Below are 9,680 nucleotides of genomic sequence, written 5' to 3'. Positions count from 1 at the left end.
TTACCCTGAGTTTAAAGGGGGCAGAGGCCTTGCACAGCGCTTTCGGGAGGCTGGAACCGCCGCGCCTTCCTCCTCTCCCCGCAGGGCCCCTCCTCCCGGGCCGGGGGCGCGGGCCGGGGCGGGCCGGCCGGGCGGCCGTGTGACCTGGGCGTCGCCGGCACCGCCTCCGCGGCGGGCGCGCTGGGCCCTCGCGGCACCTGCGGAGGGAGGAGAGCGGCGGCGGGATGTGGGCGCCGGGCGGGCCCCCGGGGCCGGCGGGCTGGGACCGGCGCAGGGTGGGCGCGCGGCTGCGCGCGGCGCTGGCCGGGCTGCAGGAGCTGCAGGGGCTGCGCATGGCGCAGCAGGCGCGCGTGCGGGGCGCCCTGGCCCTGCAGCCCCCGCCCGGGCCCCGCGCCCGCGCCCAGGAGCTGCGGCTGGGGAAGGCGCTGGCGGCGCTGCAGGAGCAGCTGGTGAGGCCGGGCGCTGCGGGGCGGGCGCGGGCTAGGGCGCCGCGGACGCACAGGTGGGGACGCCGGGCCCGGGCGCGGGGCAGCGCTGCCTGCGGGCGCAGCGGCAGCCCGGCGGGGCGGGGGCGCGGGCCTGCCCTGGAAGGAAATACTCGGGGAGCTTGTAAAAGATGGGGCGTCCGCCCTGTGCAGGTAACCGGATCCGTAGAGAGGCGTGTCTGCCGGCCGAGCGCGGGCGGCGGAGGGGCCAGCGCTGCCCTGGCCCGGTCAGTCCACCCGGGCCCGCGGAGGTCGGCTCGCGCTCGGGCCCTCCAGCTCCCGCCCCTCCGGGGACACTGTGTGTGTGTTGCGTGTTGGAAGCAACTCACAGGGGTGTTTGCACTACTGCAGCACCTTTGCAAAGACGCGCGCTCTAGGTATGTCTGCTTGAATCTGGAAGTGGGATTGCTGTTACATTAGAAAATCAGCCTGTCCTGTTCAAAGTTACTTAGTGAGACCCTGTTTAAAAATGTTTAAAGTTGCTGGGTGTGGTGGCACACGCTTGTAATCCCAGCGTTTGGGGGGCTGAGACGGGAGGATCGCGGTTGGAGGACAGCCCCAGCGTCTACTTAGGCCCTTTGCAACTCAGTGAGACCCTGTTTCAAAATAAAGAATAAAAAATAGGGCTAGGGGTGGTGCTCGAGGGTTGAATGTCCCTGGGTTCCATGCCCAGTACCGCAAAAAAAAAAAAAAAAAAAAAAGTAAAAAGTAAAATTAAAAGGGCGGGGGCATTCAGAGCTGGAACACCCCTAGATTTAGTCACCAGTACATACACTGACAAAGCTGCCGGCTCAGCGGCCTGGGCGAGGCCCCAGCCAGAGCTCTCAGCTCAGCTGAGCCTTGTCCTGGAATGCTAAATGCTTCTTATTAAAGAATCAGGAGGCCAGAGTCCTCAGCCAGCCCCGGGACTCCTGTTGTCTCCCCCCCCCCCTTGCTAGACACTTGAGGTGGAAGCTTGCCTGAGGGGGTCTGGCCCAGGCTCTGCAACCTGGGGTCTGGGGGAAGGCTGGCCTCTGCTCTGTAACCTAGGAGGACTGGGTGGGGGGCTGACCTCAGCTCTTCATCCTGGGGCATCTGGGGGTCCTGACCCTGGCCCTGCATCCTGGGATGTCTTTGGGGCTGGCCCCTGGCTCTGGCTCTGCAGCCTGGGATGTCTTTGGGGCTGGCCCCCACTCTGCAGCCTGGGGTGTCTTTGGGGCTGGCCCGTGGCTCTGCATTCTGGGTGTGTTTGGGGCTGGTCCCGCTCTGCAGCCTGGGTGTCTTTGGGGCTGGCCATGCTCTGCAGCCTGGGGTGTCTTTGGGGCTGGCTCCTGGCTCTGCAGCCTGGGATGTCTTAGGGGCTGGCCCCCGCTCTGCAGCCTGGGGTGTCTTTGGGGCTGGCCTGTGGCTCTGCATTCTGAGTGTGTTTGGGGCTGGTCCCTGCTCTGCAGCCTAGGGTGTCCAGGAGGGGGCTGGCCCCACTCTGCATCCTGGCTCGAGTAAGGAGCTGCCCCTCGGCACAGGGAAAGGCTAGTGCTCTGTGGCTCTTCCATGTTGTTTCGTCCAACCTGGAGTGGGGAGTGGACCAGTCGTGACCATGTCCCTTGTCCAGGGCTTGTGCCAGCCCCTCTCAGCTTCCACACACCTCAGGCCACGTAGCCACAGGTGTGCGACCCACGTGAGTGGTTCTCTAGGAGGTAGGAACGGAACACAGCTGATGATTAACCTGCTTCTGCAGTGTGCAAAGCAGACTGTGAGTACTCAGCTTCTAATTACAATAGCCTTTTGGAAGAGATCAAACGGGTTTTTGTTAAAAATTTTTTTAATGTGGGGACCAGAAGGAACACGCCGACTTTGTCTTGAAACTTTGTTCTTAGAATGGATTATATGATCAAAAGAGAAGAAGAATTGAATTTGAGTGACATCAGCCAGCATTTAACACCTTTACAGTTTCTTAAATGGAAAAAAATTAGGAGTGAGCCTCGTTCTGTAAGGAAGGAGACAGGGGAAGGGCCTTACTCCAGCAGAGGCACCCAGGGACTCCAGCCCTGGAGTGGATCAGCCACGCTCTGGGTGTGAGGCTGGAAGCCTTCCACCTCGGGGATCCCGAGCGAGCAGGAGCATTCTGAAGGATGTAACCTGTCAGGAGGGGAGCGGCAGTGCTCATCAGATTCACTGCACAGAGAGAGCACAGGAGTGGGTGTGCAGAACAACTCTGCTGCCGCATAAATAAGTCAGGGGCTTGTATCGCTGCAAGAGAAGGGCAGATGGGTGCCCTCTTGCAGAGAGGGGACTCCTGAGCCCCATGCCCACTGAGCCCAGTAGCCCGCTGCAGCTTGGCCAGTCTCGGCAGACTTGACTGTTGCATATGCGTGTATGTTTTCAGGGGAATTTTTCGCTCCCAGCAAGTGACTTCATTTCCATATTTAGGAGGGTTAAGCTGCTGGTGACCTGAGAGTGGCCCCAAGATTCCATCTTCCACCAGCAGGTGCAGCTGCATCCTGGGTGCAGTGTCCAGGGTGGGGAGCAAGGGCCAGGCACACAGCTAGATCGCACACCAGAGAATTCCTCAGACCTGGACTTGCTGGTCTTGACTTGTTCTGAAAGTGATGTCTTGTAACAATTCCTCTCACTGGCTCCTATGCTGGGTATTTTCCTACAACCAGCTGGGCTTGCTCTGTGTACACAGGGTTAGCAAAGAAAGGCAGAGCTGAGGACTCGCTCAAGGTCAAGACGAGGGAGGACCAGGTCACCACAGGACCCCGAAGACTCCCTCTAGGTCAGCGGGGCCTGTTACCCATGAGACCCATCTTGGAACCCTTCCTTCGCTACTGGCCGATGGAGTTCTTTTACACTTAGTTAAGGTCACCCCCTACAGAACAGAGGCCACAGCCAAGCTGACCCTGCACAAAAGGTAATCACTGTACACGCTTAGCTTTCAAGGAAAGGAAGGAAGTAGCCCAGATACTATCTCTGCAGCCTGAACCTCACTGCATGTTTAGTTTCTGTAATCCAAAGGTACATAGACCCCAAGATTCCCGCGCAGGACTGTTGATGGGGAGGCAGAGCAGATGCGAATCTGGTCATTTGTTGTGGATCCTCAAGTAAGCCTTTCGGGGGAGGATGAGCCAAGTCCGTTCTTCGTGGCCCTGCATGGGGTCCACCTTTTCAGACTTCTCTGGCCAGGGAGATCTTTTTGTCCTGGGCTGCTTGTTCACGGGCAGGGCCCCAGGCCCGGCCTGGAGCCTTACAGGCAGAGGGCCCAGGATCTGCAAGGTCTTGAGCAGTGCTGGCCGAGGGTGCGCCACCTGCAGCGGGGGTCGTCCTGGTCCTGGTTACGGGGTGATTTTGAGCTCAAGGTCCCCGGTAGGAAAGAGGAAAGCCAAGCACCGTGTAAGCAGCCGAGTCAGGGCGTTGGGGATGCTTAACGAGGTCGGGGTAAGCACTGAAGGGCGGCCCCAGAGGAGCAAGGGGCCTGAGTTGGTACTAAGCCATCTGGAAAGAATTGAGAGCCTGGGGGTGGGGGGTCCCAGGTCCCTGGACCAACCACCAGAAACTAGTCCTGAGTCCGGCCGGCCAGACATCAATTACAGGGCAGCTGTGGGCCCTGGAGAGCGGTGTGGGGAGGAGGGAAGCCAGTGCACATCCGGAGGGCTCCCCTCTCCAGAAGAAAGTCAGGATAGGAGAAGAAGCCAGGTAGGGACTCCTAAGCGTGGAAGCGAGGCCTCCTTGAGCAGCCTGCCTTCCTGGGAGCGCCAGGCTGGGTGACAGAAGAGAAGTCACTTGCGGGATAGTAGGCCGGCTTGGCGGGCCCCCGGAGGGTCCGTTCTCCGGCGGGCAGAGTGGGAGGGGACGCTTGGCCTGTGCTGCCTGGGCCACAGAGAAATCTGTGCGCAGATGACTCTTTCCCATGAACGGGAAGCCAGGCCTGCCAGCCTCTCTCCTGTGATGACTTCTCTAATTGCTGGAATTGCTGCAGTAATTCCTCATTGGAAATACAGTCATTTTCTTGAAGAGGATGAACAAAAACCTCAGTTATTTGCCTCAAACTTAATTGTTCATGGAAACAAGAAATGTATGCAGGGAGCCTGGGGAACGGTGAAGTTATATAACTGGAAGAGAAGTGAGCATCTGCTCGACACTCGGTACGTGTGTGTACATGCACATACAGTATGTGTTAAACACACATGTGTGTGTTCTTTACGTGTCGATATTATGCTCATGACAGATGAGGTGACAGCCAGGCGATGGGTCACAAGTGGATAGACAGACAGCACACACCACGTGTGTGCCACTAAAGCCCCTGTCACCCACTTGCGAGCTGGGGCCCGAGACGGGAGGAGGTTCAGTCCCCGGTAGGCCGGTGTCCTGTGTTTCCTGCAGGGATGCTGCCGTTTCCCCGTGCAGCATCCCGGGCCTTTGCAGAGGGCCTCTTCCCTGAAGTCCACACAGGCACTAAAGGTGGCTCAGGGAAGGAGGAAGCCTGCGTAAAGGAGGCCCATGGTCACAGTGCCCGCACTCCAGGTGCCGCAGAGCGAGAGGCCGCGTGGGACAGACGCCGTGACACTAAGTAGATTCCTGCGTGGAAGGGAAAGAGACACGAGGGTGAAAATGTCACCTGTGGTACCTGCAGAAAGCTGTCGCTTTAACCATGACGCCTGTCTCACAGTGCCAATATTCTGCACCTTCAGACAGAAATGTCTAGCCAGGTGTGGTGGTCCATGACTGCAATCCCTAAGACCGGAGGATTGCAGGTGTGAGGACAGCCTCAACAAGGAGTGAGAGTCTCATAATCTAGCGAGACCCTGTTCCCAGATAAGAAATAAAATCGGGCTAAGGGTGTAGCTCAAAGGTAGACTGCCTCTGGGTTCAATCCCCAGTACCACAGAAATGAATGAATGGATGGATGGAAAGAAGGAAGGAAGGAAGGAAAGAAGAAAAGGAGGGAGGGAGCAAGGGAGGGATCTCATTGAAGATTGTTGATAAATTGGAGTCCGCATTGGAGATGCACGTGCGCCTGTGTGGGTGTGTGTGGGTGCAAGTTGGTGAGAGGACCTTTTCTGTCCACACCAGTAAGCCAAGGAAATCGCTCCAGCAGGAGCGAGGGCAGCCTTTTTCGTGGATGCGGGGCATTTACTCTGAGCTCAGGAGGCCGCGTTGGGGCCCCACGGAGTCTCAGGTTTGGATTCCTCCACCCGCATCAGCTCCCTCCCCTCCTTCTCCTCCTCAGTCCCGGCTGAGACAGCAGGACATTGGCCTGAAGACCCACTTGGATCAGCTGGACCAGCAGATCAGCGAGCTGCAGCTGGACGTGTGCCGGTCATCTGGCGAGGCCCTGGACAGCGACAGCAGGCCCAGCTCAGGTAAGACAGGGCCAGCCGTCCTCGTCCCGAGGCTGCGGCATTTGCATAGGTGCAAGGCCATCCTCACGCACTCGGGACCTGGCCTGACCCTGGCGTAATGTGTTAGTGAGCAGCCTGGCCCTCGGCCTGCCTCTCAGCGGATCTGGAAGGTAGGGGCAGCTGGTGAGCCTGGGGAAGGACGTGCCGTTGAAGAAGGCTAAACATAAGATGCTCTTATCTACTTAACTCTGTTTAAAGAAAAGGCGTGTGTGTCTGTACAGATGCATAGCCACATACTCGCTAATTGAAATAGTATTACTCCTGATGAAAAGGTGAGCTTCTCCCTCCTTTCTGGGCAGACAGCTGGTCAGTTCCGTTTATGCTGGATGGTCGTGGAAAGCGCGGATGGCCACTGGATGGCCACTGGAACATGTGTGTGTTTCAACCTGCAGATCTAAGTCAGTCTAAGCTGTGCAGAGAAGAGGAGCTGTGCCCCATCTCGGAGGCACAGACAGACAGTGCCGTCACACTGGTGTGCGTGGCCTGGTCGCTGCCCTATCACATAGCCCATGCTGCACCTGGGACAGATCTGTCCTCAGAGCACTGGCCAGAGGCTCCGGGCGACTGTGACACCCGAGGCCCCCAGTACTGCTGCACTCCCTGCCTTTCAGTTTGGCCAGGGCTGTGTGGTCGCCCCGCAGTCCTGGGGGCCGAGGGGTCCCCTCTGACATGGCTGCAGACTAACTTGCAGGTGCCTGGAGAGGGCGAGGGAGGTGCCTGAGGTGTGACTCTGGTGGGATCCAGAGGACGAGGCCTCCCCTTCCATTGGCAGTGGCCCCGGGGCCGTGGGGACTGCTGGCCAGTGGGAGGCTGATGGGATTCTGACTACACAGACAGCTGCTAGAAGAATCTGGAATGCTCTGGCTGGGCCCGATCTCAAAGGCCTGCCTTATAGCGGGGCTTCTGATACCCAGGAGAGAGGAGCTGGGGTCCTCTGGGCAGTGTGTTGCCTGGCTCACCGACCTGCCCTGTCTGCTTTGTCCAGGCTTCTACGAGCTGAGTGACGTGGGCTCCTGCTCCCTGTCTACCTCCTGTGCCTCCGTGTGCAGTGACCGCTTGTCCCCCTCGCTGGGCAGTCTGCTGCCCATGTTCCAGTCCCCCACGGCCAGGCCTGGCATGGGAGACTGGCGGCCCCGGTCTGCCGATGAGACCACGGTGCCAGCATGGAGACCCTGGCCCACTGAGGAGGGTGGCGGTCCCCTGGACAGCAAAGAGGACATAGTCCAGCCTCGGGGCATGTCCCGGCCCAGGCCCGTGTCCACAGGTAAGAGAAAGCCGAGAGAGTAGGGAGTCCCATCCCAAGAGGGGGGCGCAGACAGCAGAGGGCAGCTGCCCACCTGCTGGGGATGGAGCAGGGACATCCCAGCTGGCACCAGCACAGCCAGCTCTGACCCACAGGGATCCGAGGCCCACGACAGGTACTGTACTAAGGAGGTGGGTGTGTTCTTACTGATAAAAGGGACACCAGAAAGTTCAAGAGAAAAGCCTTCCAAAGCCTGTTCTGGAGTGAGACCCTGGCGACGGTGCAGGAGGAGGGAGCCCACTCCCCGTGAAAGGGTGTCAGTGGGCCTCGTTTACTTTCAGTATGAGGGCGGGTCCAGTGCTAACCTGTCTCTCCTTGCTGACATCCCGGGACTCACTCTGGATGCCTGCAGCTGCCAGGGGAGGGTTCATGCTGCACCCTCTGTCTAGAGCCTCTGTCTAGAGGCTGCAGCCCCAGGCAGGGAGCATTGCCCGAGCAGGCTCAGCATACAGCCCACATGTCAGCTAGAAGGGATGGAGCCCACGGCCGAGCAAGGGTGGGTGGGCGTATCTCCTATGCTCCCGCAGCTACAGGGACTTGAGCTGATCTCCTGGTTCTCGTTCCCAGGAGATCTCGAACACATCCTCCCAGCTGACGGGCTCCAGGGCGACAGCACAGAGACCACCCCCGCTTCCCTCCTCGGCCCGGGGACAGACCGTCCCTCCCATGTGCTGGACCCCAAGTACCAGCGTGACCTGGTGTCAAGAGGTGGCCGGGAGGTGTACGCGTACCCCAGCCCCCTGCATGCAGTGGCTCTGCAGAGCCCCCTCTTCGCTCTACCCAGGGAGACCTCACAGCTGAACAGCCTCTCATCTCCCAAGAAGCCCCTTTCGGGGCCCAGGGATCTAAACAGAAGCCAGGCTGGGCCAGTCCTTGAGTCGGGATCACCTGGAGCCTACATAGACAGGCTGTTGAGTCTGCGAAACCGAGGGTCCCCCCTGAGGGGCACTGCAGGGGACCTGGGCCCCCCAGGATGTGAAGCATCACCATCCCCACAGAGGACAGGCAGCCAGAGATGGGAGAGCAGAGGCCAGCCCGAGCAGCCGGCCTGTGCCCCAGAGAGAGGGGACGCGGGAGGGACAGCGCAGAGCAGGGCCACCCCTGGGGACCACCAGGGGCAGCAGGGACCTGCGCCCCTCCTGCACCCCAGCAGCCCCCCAGAGGCAGGGCCAAAGCCCAGGGGTTTCTATGCCTGTGTGGAGGACACTGTGGGCCACTCTCCCTGCCCCCAGCCCCAGGAACCCCACAGTGATGGTAGCCAAAGCACACTGTCACCACCTGGGAGTATAGGCCCCAGGAGCCCCCTGCTGGACCCAGGGCACCTTGTCTATCCGCCCTGTCCCGCCAGGGATGCCTCCCCAGCGAGGCTGCAGCCAGGCCACCCCAAGACCAAGGCCGTGAAGCTCAGGAGAAGGGCCAGTGACAAAGGACTGAGGCCTGGGGGGCAGCCACCACCCCTGCCCGAGAGACATCGGGGCGTCCACGCTGCCCCACGGCTGCCCCTGGAGTGGGAGGCCTCGCCCAGGCGCCAGACGGGAGGGCTCAGGGCCAGGCCCGCGCTGGCCAGGGAGGCCCCCGGGCGGTCCTGCTCTGAGTCCACACTCTACCCTGTGCCCCTCGTCGTCCCCCTGGTGCTGGCCCGACAAGAGAGTTACCGGGCATCCTCCCAAGCCCTGTTTCCCCGGGAGCCTGCGCCCCTGGGCACAGCGGCCAGGAGGAAGCAGCGTCGGTGGCGGTCCAGTGTGGAGATCTCGGGCAGGGCTCGCCCGGCCGGCTGTCCCGAGCCCAGCCCAGGGCCCCCGAGGCCAGTGGCCAGGAGGGCAGCGGGCGCCTGGGCCAGGCCCGCACTGGCGCGCCAGGATGCCTGCATCCGGAGTGAGTCGGAGCCCTCCAAGCGCTCGGCCGAGTGCACTTCGCTCTTCCACTCCACCATCGCCGAGACCAGCGAGGAGGATGCCAGTGACCACACCGTCAACTGCTTCGGGGACCGGGAGTCCAGCAGCAGTGACCCGGAGGGCCCCGCGCGGCGTGGGGAGCCGGCCTGGCCTCGGGCCACGGGAGCCAGGCCGCCCCTGCCCCCTGTGCCCAAGCTGTGCCGTATCAAGGCCTCCAGGGCCCTGAAGAAGAAGATCCGCACGTTCCAGCCGGCCGCACTGAAGGTCATGACCATGGTGTGAGACCCCGCCCCGGCCCCAGCCCGGCCTGTGATGGGCAGCGCGGCCACGTGGCTCCTTGCCGGTTTGCTCCAGCTTCCCGGACGCGGGGGCATCCCCCAGACGGCTCTGACCTGGGATTTGGCCGCGAGACCCGTGGGTGAGCGCTCCCAGAGCGGCAGAGAACCCTGAGGTCTCTGGTCTTCCAGCCCTCTGCCAGCGCTTCTCCAGTTCCGGCTTGTAATCGCAGTGGTTGCTTCCAGCCCTTTGGGTCCCCTCCACTGGGGAGGGGCCCCAGTCCTTCTAAGCCCTTCCCCAAAGCATTACGCTAAAAAGCATTGGACTATTGGACTCTGCC

General features: G+C 61.0%; 1 protein-coding gene across 1 annotated transcript; it reads left to right on the top strand.

The window, feature by feature from the left end:
- Positions 1–224: 224 nt before the first annotated feature.
- On the top strand, positions 225–9,346 carry DACT2 (dishevelled binding antagonist of beta catenin 2; the record flags this gene model as incomplete). The annotated part of the gene is made up of 4 exons (XM_080700172.1): positions 225–449; positions 5,695–5,827; positions 6,852–7,130; positions 7,737–9,346. 4 exons carry the CDS (start codon positions 225–227, stop codon positions 9,344–9,346), a joined length of 2,247 nt encoding a protein of 748 aa, XP_080556298.1.
- Positions 9,347–9,680: the final 334 nt, after the last annotated feature.

The sequence above is a fragment of the Muscardinus avellanarius genome, assembly GCF_963383645.1.
Source record: "Muscardinus avellanarius genome assembly, chromosome: 8".
Taxonomy (NCBI): Eukaryota; Metazoa; Chordata; class Mammalia; order Rodentia; family Gliridae; genus Muscardinus; species Muscardinus avellanarius.
Note: the sequence above shows the minus strand (reverse complement) of the source record. Positions and strands in the feature narration are given on the sequence as shown.